The sequence below is a fragment of the Bos javanicus genome, chromosome 26, assembly GCF_032452875.1.
Source record: "Bos javanicus breed banteng chromosome 26, ARS-OSU_banteng_1.0, whole genome shotgun sequence".
In the NCBI taxonomy this organism is placed as follows: Eukaryota; Metazoa; Chordata; class Mammalia; order Artiodactyla; family Bovidae; genus Bos; species Bos javanicus.
In genome coordinates, this window is record NC_083893.1 from 41489173 (window position 1) to 41511497 (window position 22325).

Sequence of the window (22325 nt, forward strand, 5' to 3'; positions counted from 1 at the left end):
CCCACACCACAAAGCCATTTCTCTCATTTTGGGGGATGAGAGTCAACTTGAAGCCATCACCTTCTCCTTCCCCACAAGACAGCTTGGTTCTGTTCTGTTCTGTCACCAGAGCTGACTGAGGTCAGGGACACCTACCTGTCCCCAGGTCTCACCTCTGGTGCAGATGGCTAGGATTCCTTCACTTGGGGTGGCAAGGCTCTTTGAGCCACCAACACTTTATGGGATAATTGGAACCAAGAGAGGAAGGTGTTCTCTAGTAGCTCCTCTCCAAAAACCTGGGATGTCACCCCACGCCCAAGCCCAACACCGGATGGCCCCTTCATAGCCAGTCACCTGCAGATTTATCTTTTTTGTCAGTTCCTCTGTCTGTCTCTCTTTTTCTTTGTCTTCTTGTCTTAGGATGGTTGAAGATGTGATGTCTGTATGTTCTCTGTTGTAAGTAAATTTAACGGAATCTGCCTCTTATGCCAAATGTGCTTTTTCCTGCCTTTGCTTTTGCTTCCAAGCTCTTTTTTATTTCCTTTCCGTGGCTGCTGCTTACATCTTTCTGTGGCGGGCCTGGGAATGACGGGGCATGGGGCTTCCCAGTAGCAGAGGTTATTTGTCTGTTTCATAGTGATTAGCATAAGTGAAACTGCTTGGCTGTGAAAACGTGATTATCCAACATCTGCCTGCTTGTCAGGAATGGAACCTTTTTTTTTTCTCCCCTTGCATATTGGATGTCTTCATCTGAAACCCATACATTTTTTTTTTTAACTCTCATTCCATTCTTCCATTTTAAATGGGACATGTAGGCGATTGCTTTCAAAGTATTGTGGCTTCACCTTAAAATAACCATCCAGTCCGACCACAGGCAGGAACTGCTGTTGCTTGTTCTGGCTACATGTGAAGCAGAAACATTTGGGCTCTGTCAAATTGAGACCGATGGGAGCCCCCTGAAATGCAGGGTCAGCTCCGAGTGGAGCTCACGGCTGTGAGAGCCATCGCCAGGCGGCTTCCGGGCAGGGTATCCGCATGCCATGGGGGGGGGGTTGCCTTGTTGAGGGAAACAGCAACAGGTCGGACCACGTCTGCCTGTAGTGCTGTGCATTCCGGGCCATGAGAGATCGTGCAGGCCGCTCCCAAGGGCCCGTGGACAGGCATCTTCTTTGCCTCAACGTCTTTCCAAGAGAAGCTGGCCTGGTCCCAGGCTCCCAGCAGCCCTGGAATAGAGTGGAGTCTCTCAGGGTCTCTTCTGCCCCAGGGATTTCTCCAGTATTTTAGAGCCACTTAGCAACTGTAAAATACACAGTTGCATATTTATATGCTTGAATAAATATATGCTTCAAGCTGTAATTGCGCTGTTCACATGACAAATCCCACAAATGCTGTAAATAACCATTTATAGTATTTCTTTCATAACTGAATGCCATTGTTGGAGTGTTTTATCTGAGAGAACACTAGGAGGAACTCGGTGCCCAATTGCTCTGTCCGTGTAGTTACTGACTAGAGCAGGAGATGGGGAGTGGGAGTGTAAGATGAGGGGATCCCCCCAGGCCCTTGCCTTTCGGGGGGCCAGACCAGACCACTGAGGGGCCTGAGACCATGGGGCAGAGTCTGGTCTACAGGTGGAGAAGTCTCCATTCTGATTGTGGAAACAAACCCCCGATCACCCAGGAGATATAACGGAACCATCTATGCTAAAAAAAAAACCTTTCCTTCTGACTCTTTCAGGAATCTGAGCTGATGTCTCCTTTGCCTAGGTCCTCCTCTCCCCGACCCTCATCCCCAGTTATTTATATGAAGGAGAAAAAAGCGACCAGAGTCGTTAATTGTGATTAGGAAAGGCATTTTTTTTTAATGATCTCGTCTCTGAAAAAAGAGTTCTGGAGTTGGGTTGCACAGCAGTGTGTATGTACTTCACTGGACTGTACACTTAAGAGTGTTTGAGATGGTAAATTTTATGTGTATTCTACCATAAATGGGGGAAAAAAAATGATGTCACCCCTGGCCCTGCCTTTAGTCAGAATCCCACCCAGAAGGTCAGAGGTGCCGGAACCCATTAAGCTCAGAGTTCCTGCATATAGGAGGGAATCTTCCAGTTCCCTCCGAGACCCAGACCTTCCCTTCTGCACGGCTCCTTCAGCTGTTTGAGTGCTGTGTCGGCTTGGCCGTCTGTCAGTTGGTTCCTGTTCACTGGTGTCGTGAACTCACATCCCCTCCCCCACCTTAGCTGGTTCAGACCCTCCTGGATGAATGCAGATGTGTTAATCCGCCTACCAGATTCTGCTTTTTTAAAGTAAGAACATCTGGGCAAAGTTAGCTTCACTTTCTGGGTCAGCTCTCCACAATGGCATCTCTTCAAAAGACTTCTGGCTTGATGAATCTTTCCCTCGAGGGCAACAGTGTCTGTTAAAAAATCAGAATGGATTGTCGGTGTGGACGTCTTTCAGTCGGGGTGGGAGTGGTGTGGACGGGAGGGTGGTCTGGGCCAGACACTCGGCACTCAGCTGCGGGCCTCGGTCGGCTCTGGAATGCTCTGTGCCTCTGTCTGTTGTGTTTACATTTCTCATTTTGTTTCCAGTGACACATTTAGGGTGAAAAAGTCGCCAAAACGGTCTCCTCTCTCTGATCCACCTTCTCAGGTATACTGTTCCCTTGATATTTATCATTTTATCGCTCGCCTGGCGGTGGGGGGGGTGGCGGTGAGTCAAGACTGATGGGTGATTGTCCCCTACTAGTCAGTTGCCCATCATGGCTATGTTTCCAACATCCTCTTCCTTGTCTTCTGCATGGAGGGTCCCTCAGTGTTTGCAAGACTTGGTTTTGATCACTTCCCTTGGGGAAATGTCAGAGAATGTCCCCAGAATTGGCAGATGCCCAGGAAAAATGTTAGTTCTCTGGGAATCGTGCTGGTCCGTTCTGTCCAGTTAATCTGCTGAGAACATCCTTAAATATCAAGTTGAGGAAGTCTGTGGAGATAAACGCATATACAGTGAGAAAGAACTGAACGTGCGCGAGGAGCCCTGGATTGTGTAAGGACTGGGGCGGAAAAGGGACTCCATCCCCTAAAGAAATGGGGGCTGGGCTCTTTCTTCATACAGCTCTCTGTCTCCCTCTTACCAGTTCCTCTCACCTTCTTTACAGACCAGGAATGTGTGTCAGGCCATTCAAGGTCATAAGCAGATCTCCTCTGCCGCCCTCATCCAAGCCAGTGAGACCCCAGCCAGGCCAACCCTGGCCAGGGTGGGGCTGCAGAGAGGCGCCCAGCCCCACCAGAGGGGTCTTGGGTCCAGTGCCACATCTGTTGTAACATTTTGGGCTCCCACCCTGCCCTGCTCAGCTGCACACCTCTGTGGAGATGGGGCTGAAACTCACTTTCTCTACCTCTGGCATCAGGCGTGACGATTGTTGGGCAATGTCGGTGGTATTGATGTCCAGCCCTTTGTGGGCATAACACTATAGTTGTCCTAATAAAAGTGCCAGATGTAAAAATTTTCTTTATTTTTCTCAAAGTGAATGAGCAGGAATGTCTCAAATAATCAAAACACAAAATCCTAATTCCTTTTTAAACCCATGGTCATCACCCCCTGAAACAAGCCATCAGAAAAGGAAATTCATAGAGGAAAGAATTTGTTTCCTTAGAACTGTTTTGAGCAGAGGAATGTGACAGGGTCCCATCCTGGGTGGAGGTACCCAGACCCCGTGGGTGGGCGCAGATACGGGACGAGACGAGAGATGGCTTCCCTTCTCCTGGTAGGACCCCACGCCCGCGGCCACGCCGGAAACACCGCCCGTGATCTCGGCGGTGGTCCATGCAACTGACGAGGAGAAGCTGGCGGTCACCAATCAGAAGTGGACGTGCATGACGGTGGACCTGGAGGCTGACAAACAGGACTACCCCCAGCCCTCGGACCTGTCCACCTTCGTGAACGAGACCAAATTCAATTCACCCACGGAGGGTAAGCAGCTTGGTGGCCAGCTGGACTCCCACCCTGCCTTGGAGACCACTGCCCCTAGGGAGCAAAAGGCCAGGAAAGAAACTGCTAAGCCAGGTAACTGTGCTGTGGATCGCCGCCTCCCCGGGCTCCCTGAGCTAGGCTGCCTGTTAACACAGCCTGAGGCTTGAACCCTGCTGTGCCGTGACCCGCAGGCACCTGCTGAGAGCTAGCAGAGCACCCACTAACACCTGGCCCTGAGCTCCCCCAAGCTTTGTACCTTCTCAGCTGTATGGCTTGTGTTCCTTGAGGATTTTGTGTCGAATGCTCGGCTGGGTAAACTAGCCTGGGGGCCTCTCGGGGTCCCTACAGTTCATCGGCCTCTTGGGACCTTCCACCATGTAACCAGCACCTTATGCTCAAGCCCTAAACCAGAGGCTTTCCCTCGACTTGCCAGCGAGAACCCTGAGTCCCTCTCACAGGCCCTAGGCGTGTCACTTACGTCATTCTTATCTTCTTCCCCCTTAACATGTATCGACTTGCAGCTGTCTGCCAGGTTCTTTGGCTTGAAAAATCCGTATATCTTAAGTTGGCAACTAGAACCTTCCAGGGAGGGATATGATGGGACCCTGCATTCCTAGTCCTCACAGGGCCTGTCCTCCACCCACCTCATGTGGGGCTTGTGAGCCTAGTCGTGGGCCATCATTCCAGTACTCTGGGCTGTCATTGATGGGTCTAAGTTTCCCTCTCTAAGATCTTAATTTCTAGCAAGTCTTAAAAACTGAGTAGCATTCAGTATGAGGATAATCATACAGGGAAACCTTATCCACTTCTTTGCTGCTAATAAGGAACCGTGAACTCTATGAGGCCACCTCCTGCCTCCGACCTGGGTGGAGCAAGGGTGTAACCAAGGACATTTTAAAAATTTATTTATTTTTAATTGGAGGAAAATTGCTTTACAATATTGTGTTGATCTCTGCCATACATATTGGAGAAGGAAATGGCAACCCACTCCAGTGTTCTTGCCTTGAGAATCCCAGGGACAGAGGAGCCTGGTGGCTGCCATCTATGGGGCTGCACAGAGTAGTACACGACTGAAGCGACTTAGCAGCAGCAGCAGCTGCCATACATCAGCATAAATCTGCCATAGGTGTACGTATGTCCCCTTCCTCTTGAACCTCCCTCCCACCTCCCCTCTGAAAGTGAAAAGTGAAAATGTAGTCAGTCAGTCACGTCCGACTCTTTTCAACCCCATGGAGTGTAACCTGCCAGGCTTCTCTGTCCATGGAATTCTCCAGGCAAGAATACTGGAGTGGGTTCCCATGCCTTCCTCTAGGGGATTTTCCTGACCCAGGGATCGAACCTAGGTCTCCCACATTGCAGGCAGATTCTTTACCGTCTGAGCCACCAGGGGACTCCCACCCCTCTAGGTTGTCACAGAGCGTCTGATTTGAGCTCCCTGCGTCATACAGCAGATCCCCACTGGCTGTTTTATCCGTGCTAATTTACACATGTCCATGCCGCTCTCTCAATTCATCCAGCCCTCTCCTTCCCCAGCTGTGTCCTCAAGTCCGTGCTCTGTGTTCTTGTCTCCACAGCTGCCCGTGTAACTTGGAAAGCTTCCCCTGGAGGCTCTTCCTGATCCAGGGCCTGGGTGGCATGCTTTGTGCCCAGAGGTTTCTGAGTAGTGGTACAGTGAGAGCCATTTCAAGTCTGGGGGAGACTGTGGATGCTTATCTTATGACACGCCTTTCTGTATTTTGATGATGAAAGACTTGGACTTCAGGGCATTGTATTTTCTGAATAATGGAGGCTTGGGTTGGCTGTCGGGTTAGCCCTGCGGCCGGGGGCTTGGGAGACTTAACAGTGGCCATCTTACTCCACCGTGACCCTGGGGGCCTGGGGTCTGGCCTCAGCTCTACTTCAGTCCTCCTCTTCCTCTCTGCACACACCCCTGGGCCAGGAACCCCACCGGATGGGACCCCCCTCCAGCCCCTCTGCAGTGGCTGCTGCAGGATGCCCCGCACTTCCCTGTCTCTCGGGCTTGTCCTGCCCACTCCCAGCCTTTCCCTGGTCATGGCCCCTCGCTGCCTGTCCTCAGTGCCTGGTCTGAACCTACTTCGAGGTTGCTTGATGCAGTAACAATGATTCGAGTGCATCTCTTGCCTCTCCACTAGATTGTGTGTTTCTTGACAACAAGAACCCTATCTGAGGCAGCTTTTCTCAGAGCGCCATGAACACAGTGGGAGCTAAAGACAGCTTTGTCGGGAAAGAAAACAGAAGGCTAGGCAGGTATACAGGGTAGTGTCCACATAGTCTGAGTTTTGCATCACTCACCTCCTGTGTGAGGGAGATGTGCGGAGGTGTGTGGACATCCCAGAAGCAGCAGGGGTAGGTGAGGACCAGGAGGGACCTGGCCATTCTGATAGCTCCTGCTGGTTCACATCCCTTGAGGTTTGGAAAGGATCTGTTAAATGTCATAGAAACGTACAGAAGCCAACCTGAACTTGACATTGAAGGCAGGAATCAAAAAGTATATGTGTTTTGTGGTATATGTATGTGGTTGTATTACCAGGAATCAGATAAATGCATGCATTATTTTCATAGAAAACAGAAAATCCCTGGGTCAGGAAGATCCATTGGAGAAGGAAATGGCAACCTATGGACAGAGGAGCCTGGCAGGCTACAGTCCAGAGGGTTGCAAAGACTCAGACATGACTGAGTGACTAAGCACGCAAGAAAATAGAAAGATCCTAATAATACCTTTTAAGCTAATAGGTGCCTCATTCAGTGGTGACATCCATTTCTTCATCTTCAACTTGGAATGAAGACCACTCACTAGCTCATTGACATATTCGAGAATTGTTTTCTGCTAAAAAATTTTTAAAATAGGGAAATCCATCAGTTTGGAACAAAACTCTAGTAAACCTGCCTTCTTAGAAAATGACTGAAGATTTGGGAAGCCCTGCCCGTATTTGTCGCTGGTGGGTAATGGGAAATCCACTGGATGTGTGAATCCAGAAGTTTCAGTTTCAGGAGGTGTGGTCTGTGTCCATCTCTCGGGTGTACCTGTTCCCTCCAGCAACCGGACATAGAAATGGCTGGAGCCCTGTTCTTGAATTGTCCTTCCTGTTCATGAGGTCATGTCTGGCCACACCAGGTGGAGGCGGGGAACAGATATGTCCCCCAGAAAGAACCTGAGAGCGGAGGATCTGAGCTGTTAGAGATTTGCTCAGTGTTGAGGGGCTAATCCATGTAGGACCAGATTTGCCCGACTTGAAGGGCCTCTTCTTCCCCACCGCAGTCTTTATGTGACCGTTGTTGGGGACTTTCTCCCCGGGACTTGGAAGCGATGAACCTGAAAGAATGATGCTCGGACAGTCTCTTGCAAGGACTGAGAAGTTTATTTCTGCAGTCAAGACTTTTTATAGAAGCAGGAACAAAGAGCTTAGAGTATACAGCCAGCAGAGCACGTACGGGGTTAACACCTAATCAGTAAAAATATTTCAAGGACAGCGTGCTCTAAGTGACCCATGTGCTCACCCATAACCTGTTTTCTCAAGCAACATCTTTAATATTTATTATTAAATCTTGGCACCGGGCATAACCAAAGGCAGGAGATGTTTTTCTGCCCGCAGCACCAAGCCAGGGTACTTCTGGCCCTTCGCCATTTTCCCAAGGACTTCCTCCAACCGGCTATTTTGTACTGGGCTTCCCAACAACCGTCTTTCAGGCTTCCTTTCGTTAAATGTAGAATGAGGATGTTGAACTTCCTAACCTGGGTCCACAGGAGATTCAAATCGTCTTAATATTCCAAAAAAAAAACCTGAATAGACCTAGTTTAGATGGATGCCCAGCTAGTTAAAATTGCATGTTTGGGGTCTATAAGCTCATCAACTCTCTGTGGTGACATCGATAGTCTCCAGTTGCTTAAAACCGGAGCTTGATGATCAAACAGTTTTCTTTGAACCCTTGCTTAGCAAATGCCATTTTCTAGGGCAATCTTTTGAAATGTGATGCCTTGAGAGGAAACTTAGTCCATGTGGTTCCCAGGGATGAAAAGTTTAGAAACCACTGGGCGACAGAGCCTCTGAGATCTCCCCTGTCTCTGGTCCGAGACCCTGAGGGAGTGGTGGCTTTAGATTCACAGATCTGGATGGCCCATTGCTAGGGCATCAGCCTCTCCCTCTTACAATCCAGCAGAGAGGAAGGTGTCCTCAGGAGGAAGCCTAACCTATTCTTCAGTTCACTTCAGTTCAGTTGCTCAGTCGTGTCCAACTCTTTTTGACCCCACTGGCTGTAGCATTTCAGGCTTTCCAATCTATCCCCAACTCCTGGAGCTTGCTCAAACTCATGTCCATTGAGTCCATGATGCCATCCAGCCATCTCATCCTCTGTCGTCACCTTCTCCTCCTGCCTTCAATCTTTCCCAGCATCAGGGTCTTTTCCAATGAGTCAGTTCTTTATATCAGGTGGTCAAAATGTTGGAGCTTCAGCTTCAGTGGTGGGCACCATTGCCATTGAGATACAGACATATAGAAGGGCCACCCAGGGAAATCGGAGCAGTGTCCTTGTCCCTTTCTGAAAGCCTCTTCTCCTCTCATCGCGTATGTTAAAAGTTTCAGAAATATTAGCAGTGAGCAATAATAGACCTGGTTGCAATCCATTACCTTTTGCATGACCAGCTGTGGGGCTTTACATCAATTCATTTTATCCTGTAAGAGGTGTGCACTTTGAACTCCATTTTATGAATGAGTTAATAGGCCTGGAGAAGTCGGTGAGGTGGCTTCCTTGATCCTGGGAATGACAATCTGGACTCAATTGCACCCTTCTGGCTTCTGCTCAGGCTCCTTCCGGTCCTCTAGCAAAGCTCCAACAAGGAGAGTCCAATGGAAACAGCAGTCCAGCCCTCTCACGGTGCATTGCCTTCAGAACGACAGGACCTATTGACAATAACGTCAGGCCTCTTCAGCTCAAAGCAGCACGTGCTTTAGCGAGCTGCCTCTTAGATGTAAAGACATGGAGCCGCTTGGTATAATTGCTGTTACCTTTGCTGGTCTGCCAGCATGTGTGTGGCATGAGGTAAAAATGGGGCTAAAATTGCGTGTGGCTCCCCTCTCCGAGCCTACCCTCTGGGGCTTAGAATTTAAGGCAGGTGAGTGAGGTTTTTAAAAGCAAGTTCAGTAAGATGTTTTCTCAAAATATCTGAGAACCTGGGACTTCTTGGTGGTCCAGTGGTTAAAACGCCACACTTCCACTGCAGGGGGGTTGTGAGTTTGATCCCTGGTCGGAAAAGTTAGATCCCCACCTGCCACGTGGTGTGGCCAAAAAACAAGAAAAAATGTATCTGAGATGCTCTTGGCAGGTAGGAAAGAAGGCAGATAAATGAGCTCAGTGACCTAAAACTCACCCAGATCTGCTGCCAGGAAAACAAGCGCAGATTCCAGGTGGGACCCTGAGGCGAGCTGGTAACCAGAGCTAGCTGACCCGGGGTCCCAGGGCCCAGAAAATCTCCACGGTGGCCCCCAGGTTGTTCGGTGCATCCCGGGTACTCTGTGCCATTGTAGGGTATGTTTGTGTGTGTGGTGGGCGGGCGGGTGGTGGGAGGCTTTCTGTTAAATCAATTAGGATAAAATCATGCCTTGGCAATAGCAGTGATACCTTGGAGGAGCAAAGAGCTGATTCGTAGAATCTTCTCCAGTTAGTCTTTAGCAGAACAATAAAAATGAGCGCTGGCATCCTCCAGAAGAGGCCCTAGAAATCACTCTGTCCTTCACTGTCCCCTGCCTTTAGAAGATAGTAAGTCTTAATAAATGAACGCTTCTGTGTCTTCAGTTGAGGCAGACCCTGGGGACAGGTTCACAGCACGGTTACAGACACTGAGCTCCTGCCCAGCATGCGGTTCGGCTTATTTCATGTTCTTCCCCAGTGATGAACAAGTCAGCGCCTTCAGGATGTGTGAGGTCTTTCTGACCATTAAACCACAAAACCATCTCCATTCCCGTGAGCAGGTCACGCCTGCCAGAAAGATGCATTTGCTTCATCCCAGAGATTCCTGAAAAGTCATCCACGGGGTTAAGTACTGCAGTTGATTCAGCCAAAACCACACACACTTGCAGGTTTTGAGAAAGTCTTTGAGGAAATCCCTCATTTATTATTTTTTTGGCCTTGCCTCACGGCATGCAGGGTCTTCGTTCCCTGACCAGGGATCGAACCCATACCTCCTGCAGTCTTAACCGCCGGACCACCAGGAAGTCCTGGATATATCTCATTTTAAAGCTCATATTTAAAGGATCATTTAAAAACGATCCCTTCTGTTGAATATGCTTATGAATATGTAGGAATGAGGGACTTTAAACCAGAAGAACTGCTGCTATTTCTGTTTATTTTTTATTTAAAAAAATTAAGGCATTGGGCTTTAGGGATTGCCATTGACACTCTTGCTTTCTGAGTGGGTCATGTCATGTCTTGCTTTTCTTCTTAAGTGTAAAAGAGCCATCGGGTAGCTGTGGATTGGGGTTCTTGCGACGACAGGATCCTCTTCTCTCTTGTTCACTACCATATCCACCGTGCCCTGCACAGTCAGGCACTTAGTCCATTCACCAGACAGGGACTTGGATGGAGTGGCAGAGCTGGGTCTCCATCTGTAACTGCCTGGGAGCCGAGGCAGGCAGTGGGATTTCTAGTCTCCAGTGAGAGTATCTGGAGTTTTCCTTGTAGCCTAAAGTCTCCTGTCAACTTGAAATAGGCCATTACTCCACCAGATTGGACTTTAATAGTCTTTGTGTCTGAACATTTGATTCAGACCAGCCCCTCGGTACTGGCAGAATTGGGGGAAATGTTCTAAGCGACTTGCAGAGCTTCTCTTCTAGCAGCCCCCTTCTTCCCCCTTGCTTCCATCAACCAGACGGGCAGCTTGGGTCCAGTTCCAAAATTTCACCAAGTCTTGGGGAGATTCCCTGAACCGCACTTGAGACTTTCAGAGAAAGCAACACCCAGAGGGCACGCGTCCTCTGATCTGAAAACTCAGTGCAGGATGCTCGGATCTTTTCCCAGTCAAATCCATGCTTGGTCTTGACATTTAATTCCCGCGGGACTCTCTCAGACTCCCAAGTGGCTGAAGCCCCTTTATGGTAAGAGGTTTACCAGTTGTCTGAAAATAGCTAAGGCGAGCCTCCCCTTTTGACTGTATTGGAAATTTCAGTCAGTGGACATTCTCAGAAAGCTTAAGGCCTTGTTCCAGGCCCCACCTTGCCCAGCCAAATAATCTTTTGTTTTCGTTTTTCCCTCTCTGATGCTCACTTGTCCTTTTGTTTCTTTTGCAGACTTGGATTACAGAAACTCCTATGAAATCGAATACATGGAGAAAATCGGTTCCTCCTTACCTGTAAGTTCTTCTGCCTCCAGCCAGCAGGGGACTTGCTCTCTACCCTGTTTTGGGCTCAGTTTAGTGACCCGGGGCTGGAGTGGGGGACGGGGTTGAGGTTTGTCTCAGTCCACTTCAGATGCCATTTTCAGGGAGGAAATGATAGGATGCTGTTAGACTTCCTGCAGAATTATGTCCTCTGGCTGAGAAAGAGCTAGTCTGAGATTTCTTTTGAAAAGGCAGGAGTGGTTGTTTTTAAGGTGTACCATGATCTGGTTTCTTCCGACTAACTGCTTTCTGTAATTGAAGATGATCCCTTTGAGCAGTAAGTTTCTCCCCCATTCCTTTTTCGTTTTGAGTCACTATGATGGGCGGCTGCCTTCCCTGGCTTCCTATGTGTTGCCCCCGGGCGTTTGGTCCTGAGCACGACCTCTTGCGCTGTGCTGTTTTCAGGCAACACTCACAGGGGCGTGGCGATGCCCAGGGTGGGGGTGGCGCTTGTGCGACACTCAGGATCCCAGAGTTGTTGCTCTTCTATTTCTTTCTCTGAGTTGTTCGTAGATGTGGGGTCGCTGCTTCTAAACCACAGTTGCTGTAAGTCAGTGAACCTCGATGGTGATGCTGATCACACTAGTCCATCACGCCCGTGTCCCCCCATTCAACTCTGGGCAACACCTGGGCGGGCTGTCTCCGACCCCTCTGTTTATCCCGGGTGGCCAGCGTGCTTGTGCACCCAGAGAGGATGGCCACTAAAGGCAGTGGCCGAGCAGCAGTGAGCGTGTCTCACACCCACCCCATCGCAGTCAATCCTTCCCGGAAACGTGCCCCCCAGGTGGAGTCGCATTTTCTCTTTCCGCCTTCCCCTTCCTGCCATCCGTGCCTCCTCTCTCCTAGCCGGTACCACTTTCTCCTCTCTTGCGGGTGGCTGGAGAGAAAGGAAGGCTCCTTCCTGACCAGTTAGCTGTCCCCATCGAAGTGCTCTCTGGTTTTCGACTCGGTAGCGCATTTAGGCCACAGTGGCTGAGCTGACATGTGACTTTGATCCCCGCAGCAGGACAATGACGCCCCGAAGAAGCAGGCCTTGTACCTTATGTTCGACACGTCTCAGGAGAGCCCGGTCAAGTCTCCCCCCGTCCGGATGTCCGAGTCTCCAACGCCGTGTTCAGGGTATGGCTGCCGCGATGCCCTGGGAGGGAGGTCCCCGGCCTCCGAGCCTTACACTTCTCTCCCGACCTCGATTCACTTGCACACACACAGCCCCGTCTCCATCTCGGCATCCACTCTGACGCAGATGCAGCGGTTTGTCCCTGGCTGCCCTTTGGACTGGGCTGGGGTCCTTTAACCAACTGAACGTGTGCAGCCCTGGCATCACCTCCCAGCACACACACTGCTTGATTCTGTGATTTGTGCCGTGGGGAGGCGGCATGCTGGAGCATTCCGAGCTGCAGTCCCACTCCTGGTCCTCACTGGTCACTTGAGCCCTCCTGGGCTGCACTTCCCTCATGTGTAAAGTGAGACTGAGGAATGCAGTTGACCTTGTAGGGATTTTATGAAGATGAATTGAGGCGCTCAGTCTTTACAGGCATCCCCCATTGGGGACGGGGCTAGGGGTCCCTGTCCAAAAAGTCATCAGGGGAAGTGAACGGAGATGCTGTAAGGAGAGCGCTGGTCACGAAGCCTGGCACAAATAAAGTGCCTGATAAATGTTGATTGTTAATAAGATGTGAATGCAAGCCTTTGTCAGGGTCTGGTTCTGAGCTGTGTGGTGCTGGGTCGGGTGTGGGTGGGGTTTCATGCTGAGACTGGGAGCTTCCTGCCCTCCCCTGCTGGCCCGGTCACTAAGCAGGAGTGAAAGCACTTGGTTTGACTTCCCACACTTACTCCAAAATCTGCCCGGGGTGGGGAGAATGAAATGATGACATTATCACAGCAGCAGTCATGGTGCCTTGTGACCGGCACGGCGTCAACGTGCGTTCCATGCAGGCAGCGTCTCCCTTGATCTTCACTAAGTTACAGCCCCTAACCTCTCCTCCTGAGGTGCACAGCCAGGGGCCTAGTGGTCTGCTTAACTCCAGAGCTTGTGTCCTTGGGCTTCCCTGGTGGCTCAGACACTAAAGAATACGCCTGTAATGCAGGAGACCTGGGTTCAGTCCCTGGGTTGGGAAGATCCCCTGGAGGAGGGCATGGCAACCCACTCCAATAGTCCTGCCTGGAGAAACTCATGGACAGAGGAACCTGGTGGGCTACAGTCTATGGGGTTGTAAAGAGTCAGACACGACTGAGCAATTAATACTTTCACACTTTGTGTCCTTAGCTAGATGGCATCTGTACTTCTGGTTCTACCATGTCAGCAGGACGTAGGGTGGGACTGGACCACCCTCTGCTCAGCCAGCAGGCCCCTTGACTGTCTAAGACCTGTCCATTTTCCTGGGGAATATAACCCTGAAAGTCCAGCATCCCTTGGCATATTAGTCGAGGCATCCTGGCTGATTTTGGTGGGGTTTCCGGTACAGACTCTAAAGATGCCCTTTCTTCCTCAGCTCAAGTTTCGAAGAGACTGAAGCCCTTGTGAATACTGGGGCAAAGATCCAACATCCCGTCGCACGAGGGCTGGCCCCCAACCAGGAGCCACACTTGCAGGTGCCAGAGAAGGCCTCCCAGAAAGAGCTGGAGTCCATGGCCTTGGGCACTGCGTCGGAAGTGATGGAAATTGTAAGTGGGGTCGGAGGGACCCGGGATCACTGTGGATGAACCCAGGACCACTGGGCTGCCATCGCTGCTCGGGCCAGGTCTTTAAAGCACCACTTGCCTGGTACCGGGCATGGGGCCGGAAGCTAGCCTAGGTCATCCCACCCTGTAATGATCAGAGGAAGGCTCTCCGTCCTCACCAAGGTGGTTTTGCAGTTCTCACCTAAGTGCGTTATTTGCTGTCAGGGTTATTAACTTTCCACTTCCAGCCCCTTCCAGCTGGACTGTGGCTTTGGAGCTGTATCCGTCTATATCCTGCCTCTCAGTCTTCTCCGGCAGAGGGCAGAGAATGGTGGAGCAGGTAAATGCTCTCCTTTTGAGAGACAGTTGGTTCTCCTGGGCCTTGGTGATGGGAAGTGCCTTCTGTGTATAGACCAGGACTTAATACCTCTTCCTTCCCCAGCCCTGTGGGGCTTTCTCAGAGTGAATAGACCTGAGGTCAAGGCCCCGCCCCCAACCTCCTCCACACATCTAAAGTGAATCATCCTTCTAGATGAATTTTCTTTTGCTTTTTTTACCTCCCCACCTCGCAATCCTTATGAGGGTTTGAGGCCATTGACTTAGCATGGTACCTTGTTGTTCCGGATGAGTAGACGTTCATTTATCTCATGCATCAAGTACTTAATTTAGCACCTACTGTGTGTCTGGCTGTTGGACACTGGAAAGATAATTATGAGCAAAAACATGGTCCAGACAGGACTCAGAGCATCTTTCAAATAGACATCATGAGGGACTCATGCTTAATTCAACTTTCTGCCAAGTTGGCTTCTGATTTTGAAGTCTTTCTGATCTTTTTCTTTTGAAAGCATCTTTCCATTATTTAGAACATAACCTTTTACCAAAACCTTACTTTCAATATTTACCTGGAAGGTATTTTCCTGATGAGTTATGTTACGTTTGGAATCCCCATCAGCTAGCTTGTCTCCCACCTGCTGAGGTTTTCAGGTACCTAAGGACAGCTGTCCTCCCAGCAACTGGTTATGGAGTGGGGGTGGTGTGGGGGTGGGGAAGGACCCTAAGATGGTGCTTTGGGGGAGGGGGTTGGACCTGTCAGTCTCGAGATGCCCGTCGTCAGCATGTGGACATCCGTCCAGATGAAGAGGGAGGTATTGGCACCTGATACTCTCTTTGGCCTTACGGCAGAAATGTTCAGCCGATAGATGGGTGGTCCTTGCTCAGAAGCTATCACTCTGTCTCCTCTGTTTTTCCTCTGTGTCCTCCTCTGCCGGCCTTCAGACAGCTCCCGAGGGCTCCTTTGCCTCTGCTGACGCCCTCCTCAGCAGGCTAGCTCATCCAGCCTCTCTCTGTGGTGCGCTTGACTATCTGGAGCCCGACTTAGCAGAAAAGAACCCCCCAGTCTTTGCTCAGAAACTTCAGGTTTGTAGCCCATGTGTGACTTTGGGGGAGTTTGTCAAAAACCTCAGTAGAGAATGAATCTCCGAACTCCAAAAGCCGCGAGGCAGGAGTTCATGGAGCATTGCTGTGAATGTTCCAGATGGAATCGCTTCCCCTCCAAGACTGATGTATGTGGCGTTCTCTACCCGGGACGCCAGAGTGATATAAATCGTGTCGTTCCATATGGAACAAACCATTTGTATTTCAATTTGGAAATTGGATCCAAACAGTCATTTTTCAGATGTCTTGATAGCCCCAAAAGCAGCTTTTTGTGATTTATTGATGGAACCAAGGGTATTAGCTCACCAGTGAGCCAGGCTGTTTATATATATGAGATTATCTCAGACCCCCATTGAGATAACATCTGGACTCAGGTCTCGCATCTGGAACCAAAACCATTCTCTCTATGCTGCGCTTTAAATTTGACCACTTAATTTGATACTCCCCTAGACTGGGACGTGCAGAGCAAACCTAGAGAGATGGCTTATAGTCCTTTGAGAGATGCAGATCCACTCATGGAAATTGTTGGCCAACCTTACATGAAATGAACAAAAGGAGAGAAATCGAAGGAAACAGTGCACTAAAAATTCGGATCCCGTTTTAAAAATCACTTCATATTTGATGGCATAATACTTCTGACAGACATTCCAAAGGGTGATTTAACAAAACAAAAAAAAAGGAAATTAAGCACCTATTTCATTATCTGCTGAGGTGTTAATTGTGAAAGAAAGCCAGTGCGTGTGTTTTCCCGAGTACCTGTTACGACACATTCACGTGGCCCATTCGTTTCTTGGATGTGGACAAACATTTCCGTCCTGTCTCGCTGCATTTTCCCTGCGGTCTGCTCATTCCCCGCCCCTCCGGCAGGAGGAGCTAGAGTTTGCCATCATGCGGATAGAAGCCCTGAAGCTGGCCAGGCAGATCGCCCTGGCTGCCCGTAGCCGCCAGGACACCAAGGTACCGGTTTGCTGCTGCTGTGTGCTGCCTCTTGAGAATGTTGTGTGGTCCAGAAGCTTCTTTGCTAACTGCAGCCAGGCTGGTGTTCAACAAAGAATATCTCCAAAAAGCTAAAGGCATAGCTCATGCATAAGTACACGCTGAGTGCATGTCTTAAGATCTGGTCCACTCAGTTAGGGAGGAACCAAGCAGGGTGGGTGGTAAAGCTGGTTGAGTGGAGGAAAGTACGAGAAACTCATGTACAGTCAGAGGAGGGAGGAAACTGGAATCAGATCGCAAAGTTAGATATAAAACTGGTTAGTTCTATTCATAGTTAAACAGGACAGATAAATCCTAACCCTTGAAGTTCTTTTTTCTTCCTACAGAAACCATTTGCTTCTCTGTTGATGAAAAGTAATTTGTAGCTTTTCCGTTTTCTATAGTTATTATAGAATAATAGTAATGATTATACTGAGACCAGACCCTAATAAATAGGTGAAATAGTAAATAGGTGAAAACAAGACCTTCTTGACATGTCAGATGACCCTTAGGTCAGGGTCAAGAGGATTACAAAAAAGCTATCCTTTTCTGCAAGTAAAGAGCGTAACGTTTGAGGCTTTGCGGTTATCTATCTGATCTCTGACAGCTACTCAACTCTGCAGCTCTGCCAAAGCAGCAGTGGACAGCACTGGATGAATGGCTCTGGCGAGGCCCGGTAAAAACCTTTTACAGGAAATGGCATTAGGCCATTAGGCCCACACGCTATAGTTTGGCTCAGATGGTAAAGAATCTGCCTGGAGTGCAGGAGACCTAGGTTTGATGTCTGGATTGGGAAGATCCCCTGGAGAAGGGAATGGCAACCTACTCCACTCTTCTTGCCTGGAGAATCCCCATGGACAAAGAAGCCTGGTGGGCTACAGTCCACGGGGTCGCAAACAGTCCTACACGACTGAGCGACTCACACTTTTGCTTTCTCATTATAGTTTGCCAGCCTTTCTCTAGAGGAGAATATGATGTCGACAGTCCCTGCAGAGATTGTTTTGCTGGCTTCCAAGCTTGGAGTCATTTTACTCAACAGTTGGGATGAGTTACTGCTGCCGTGCAATACAGCACGTGGTCCACGGAGGTTCAGCCCATCCCCAGGGCTGACGGATGCCCTTGGAGTTTGAGAAGCCTCCTAATTCCCTCCCCCATACCCAACCCCCAGGTGGCAGCCCAGTTAGACAAGAACTGGGCCCCAGTGCATTCTGTGGCCTTGAACCAGTGGGTGAGCCTCAAGTTTTCCATCTGTGTCAAGAGGCTCATAGCAAGCTTGCTGTGAGGACAGTGGGTGATGTGCAGAGAGCGGCACCGTGCGTGGTGCACAGTAGGCCTGCGATCAGTGAATGGGCGCTAACCTTCACTGGGGCCTCTGTTTCCCAATGAGACGCTCCCAGCATCTCTCCTCATACGGCAGGCCCAGGTCCCGTTTTACACAGGGGGAAAACGGAGCCTGGGAGCCAGCCCAAAGCCTGATGGTGATTCACTGGCTTTCTGAGAGCTAGTGCTCACACCTCCCGATGGGAGCCTGTTGCCCATCCATCTCAAGTGACAGCTCGCCTAGCAGCAGGACCATCTCTCATCCTGGATACAGGATCAGGAATTCACGCTGCTCCTGCCTTGAGGGCCCCCTGCATGTGGTCCCCCTGGAGCCAAACAGGGACCCCCCTCTTTCAGATACATCTCTTGAGATGTCTCCCCATGGATGTCCATACCAGGAACACTTGGACCCAGAGTTGAGACAAGAATGTAAAGTCTAATTGTTGATGTCCTTGTTCTTCTGGCCAACTCATAAACCTGTGTTAAATTTCTGTGAAATGAGATTTTTAGAATACATTATGCAGTTAGGAATTTTTCCCTCTTAGGTTTATTTCTTGATATTCTTGGTTAGTGGCTTAAACACAGAATGAATTGCTTAAAGTTTGGTCACTATGAATACAGGTTATTCTTGTCCAGAAGTTTGTGGCAGAATCATGTTTTAAGTAGTTCTTACTGAGTATGAAGTGTTTGGAACTGCGTGGTACCCTTGCCTGCTTTCTCAGAGATGGCTAGCAGTTGACTCCCAGGCAGTTACAGCCTGTTCTCAGACCATGTGTCCTGGTTCTGATTTAGAAAATACTGTCACGTGAATCTCCTGAGTGTAGTTTGGAGAGACAGCACCCGCTCCCTCCTTCCATATTCCAGAAGGGCGTGTTAAAAGATTCCATAGGGTCTTGGAGTATGAGGAGTATTTTCCTCCACTGTAGGAACTTGTTCCACTTTTGTAAGAAGTCTATTATCTAGGGACCTTGGCCCATGGAAAATAGATGCTCTTTCCTATAGTTGATTAGCCTAGGGTGATCCATTTGCCTGAACCCAATTAGGTCCCTCTGGGTTTCTTGTTCGTGAGATGCTTGATAATCCCTTAGTGCATTGGAAACTGTTGATATATAGGAAGAGAACACAGCAGCTGTATATCCAATTGGCTCTTTTTGCTGCCCATATATTTCAGCTGCAAGTGACACAGCCCCCGTCTTTTTGGCAGCGTGGTCTTAAACTGTGGCTCACACAAAATGAAATCTCTCAGAATGAAAAAAAAAAAAAACAAACTCACACCGAGGGGATGAAAAGCATTGTGAAATATGACGGGGGTGATTTCCGGTCGCTCCTTGGAGCCGCTTCGCTCGTGTTTCCCTTTAGACTGAGGGTCAGCAAAGCCAGGCTCCCAGGGATTGCAGTGGGGTTTCCTTCTCCTCATTAGTCAGAAAAAGTTAGAAATGAGGGAAACTCCAGGGGCTGGGGTGTCAGACTCCAACTTGTTTTCCTTCCACACGCTTCTGGCAGTGTGGTATCCTCCTGGGGGTAGGTCTGAGCAGTCCCTGGCTCTGCGGTGCCGTGACCCTGAATTCACCAAGAACCAGGATGGGCAGATCCTCGGAGTCTCATCCGCATGGCTGTCCAAGGGCTGCAGGACTCAAGGACGGATTGCATTTGTATGTGTAACAGACGCTGCTTGTGGCCCTGAAAGTTGTTGGCCTTTTGGCAAGAGGGTGACCCTATATAAAGAATGAAGGCTGTATCTGGGTAACTTAGGAACAGGGATCATACAAATGGCAAGCTTTGGGGCCGGAAGAAGTCCTAGAAGGAGGCTCCTCTGGGCAGGAAAGGGCATTACTCCTAGTATATGGTTCCTGCAGGAGTCCTAGCCGATGAAGGCAGAGACCTGGCTTGTTGCAGCAGGAAAAGGAGGAGTCAGGTCTGGGGCAGTTGTGTGGTTGCTGAGCAGCCTGATATCCTAGGGTCCCTTTCTCCTGCTGTGTCCAGGGCCCCGCACATGATGCCTCAAACCCACAGTGACCATCTGAAGAGCAGTGACAGAGGACTCGCACGTGGGTTTCAGCTTACTGCCCAGTTGCAAGAATTTGTGGTCATCGCCTGCAGCCTAATGTTAAGGGATCAGGCCATGCCTTTTTTTTTTTCTCCAGAAATTTTATTATTTTTTTTAAAGGGAGAATACATTATATTTTTTTATTTTTAAATTTATTTTTTTAATGCACGCTTTTTTAATGTATGTTTTAATTGGAGGATGATTGCTTTACAGTGTTGTGTTGCTGTCTGCTCTACGACACCGTGAATCAGCTATAAGTATACGTATATTCCCTCCCTCTTGAGCCTCCCTTCCCGTTGCCCCCATCCTACCCGTCTAGGTCAGAGCACTGAGCCGTGCTCTACAGCTTCCCACTCGCTATCTGGTTTGTACATGGTAGTGAATATATGTCAGCTACTCTCTCAATTTGTTCCACCCTCTTTTCTGAGGCCGTGTCTTGACCCACTGGGATGGAGTGGCCAGTTGGCACTGGCGGTGCCTCCTGTGAGAGTGGATTAAGGGCACGTATCAACTGCCTTCCTCTTGTTTGTCATCCTGAGCTCAAGACCGCCCGTTGTCAGACTTGGGTAGCACAGCAGCAGGGTGAGGCTGCTCTCTGCCTGACCTGGCACCGTGTGGCCCAGATACCCCCAAGTGTCCAGCCTGTGTCCATGCTCCATGACCTTGACCCATGGCCCGGTCTCGTCTCCTGGGCCCCACTCCCGTGCTCTCTCACTGCTGTGCCACCCGGTTCTGCGGGACAGCAATCCTGCTTTGGTCCCGGACATGGCACCTTCCCATAAACCTGGCAACAGGGGATTAATTGGCCACGAGTGGGACTGTGAGCCCGGGTGAGGGGCAGGGCCTGCAGCCCCTGGCTGCAAGGCCAGAAGGACCCCAGGCATGTCTGTAGGTCTCACTGGGGTGACCGTGCCCCAGGGATCCCCCTAGGGATCAGGGTTTGAGGGAGAGGATTGAAGGCATGGACGTCAGTTCTATAGTCAGTCCCATGTGGTCTGAGTCATGGCCATTTCACATTTTAAATTGCTATTTTAGGGGCTTCCTGGCTCCTCTTAAGTAGCAAGTGGGAGATTATGTGAGAGAAATACAGCTTAATCTAAGTCTGATCTTAAAATACCAGGAAGAGACAGAGCTATTAATTTCAGTTTAAAACAATCCTTGGTTGTAAGAAAAAACCAGGGTGTGTATCTTGAATTTCATTGACATGCAGCTACTTGGGTGATAATTCAGATGGACTCTGAAAGTCATTGTTTCTTTATTGAAAACACAGGTGGCCAGGATGACTGGCGATGGTGAATCACTGTTTCGCTAGTAACCATTTGCATTTACTCAGAAAGCTCATCCTCTTGTTTGTTTTTCATCCTCGTCCTTGTTTTTACAAAGGACATGAGGCAGCTTAAAAGTCATTAATTCCTGCATTGATCTTATTTCATTTCTGCCCAGTACAGTAAAATTAGTTTTCATTCATTTTTCTCTTCCACTTCAGAGAGCTGGTTTATTTGGAGTCAGAATTGAATCTCATTCTGGGAAATGATTTGGCCAAATCTTATTTAGATTCTCATTTTTTTCATCATCAGAGGGACCGGGATGTTCTTTCCATTTTGAAATTTTATTCTGATTTTTTTTTTCAAAGAACACATTATTTTATTTAACTGATAGGAACAATTTTTTTTAATCCTTTTCAGAATTTTATGTTTTTGAACTTTGATGATAAATTTAAGTACTGAGTTTTGATGCCATTATAATTTTCCATTTACTTCCTGAGAAGTTTCCCTTTTGACAAGCAGAATGTTGAAAGCATTGCAGACATCACAGAGTAACCCCTAGACAGGAGAGGTTCTGCCCTCCGATCTGGTGGCCCTCTTTCTTCTAAGAGGTCAGTCTGCCTGCTCCCGACAGCTGTTAGCTCTGGCTGTTAGCTGTTCTGCTCAAATGTCCGGCCTCAGAATACCTTTAGGACCCGAGGCTGAGGGACCCTGGCATTCCATTGGACGGTGGGTATCCCTGATGTCTGGTTGAACAAAACTGTGTTCTCCCCTCTGAGAGCAGTCGTTCCGGCTGCGCGTGAGGGTTAGATACCCAAGATCAGGCTGGGGTGTGGCAGCCACACCCCAGACGCTTGCTTCCAGGAGAACATAAACCACTGAGCTCATCGTGCATGTGTACGACTAACTAGTCCTAACCCTGTGACCTCCAGTCCTATCCATTAAGCTTCTACCTGCGTTTTCCGAGCTGTCTCAGGTTCCTTGTCTCTGAGGCCACAGTAGGGTAGGCGTACCTGTTCCCATGATTGAAGAGAGAGGTTGTGCTCAAGCACCTTCAGGTCACTCCTTTCCCACTTACTATTGGTTCTTTAATCTCTGCTTCCACCTACATGATAAGTCCTCACTGTTCCATCCCCACATTTCTTTCTTCTACATCACTGTTCTGTTCACGACTCCGTTTCTTCTACACGTTTCCCAAGGAAGAAGCACTTGCCCTCCTTGCATTGGACCACCATTGCTTTGCATCGAATCAGACTCTAGTAACCAGGGTGGAGGTTTGCCTTGGCCACCAT

At 49.3% G+C, this 22325-nt stretch overlaps 1 protein-coding gene across 25 annotated transcripts in view; it reads left to right on the forward strand.

The window, feature by feature from the left end:
• The window catches only part of TACC2 (transforming acidic coiled-coil containing protein 2), a 234437-nt gene that overhangs the window by 198193 nt on the left and 13919 nt on the right, over positions 1-22325 (forward strand). For 7 of the 25 annotated variants that reach the window (XM_061403719.1, XM_061403718.1, XM_061403701.1 and 4 more), the window contains 8 exons: positions 400-435; positions 2564-2624; positions 3740-4034; positions 11243-11304; positions 12335-12450; positions 13824-13995; positions 15268-15408; positions 16294-16383. In XM_061403719.1, the coding sequence (XP_061259703.1) occupies positions 400-435; positions 2564-2624; positions 3740-4034; positions 11243-11304; positions 12335-12450; positions 13824-13995; positions 15268-15408; positions 16294-16383 (973 nt within the window). The remainder of the gene's footprint in view (positions 1-399; positions 436-2563; positions 2625-3739; positions 4035-11242; positions 11305-12334; positions 12451-13823; positions 13996-15267; positions 15409-16293; positions 16384-22325) is intronic. The other 18 variants (XM_061403717.1, XM_061403726.1, XM_061403727.1 and 15 more) reach the window with 12 other exon arrangements.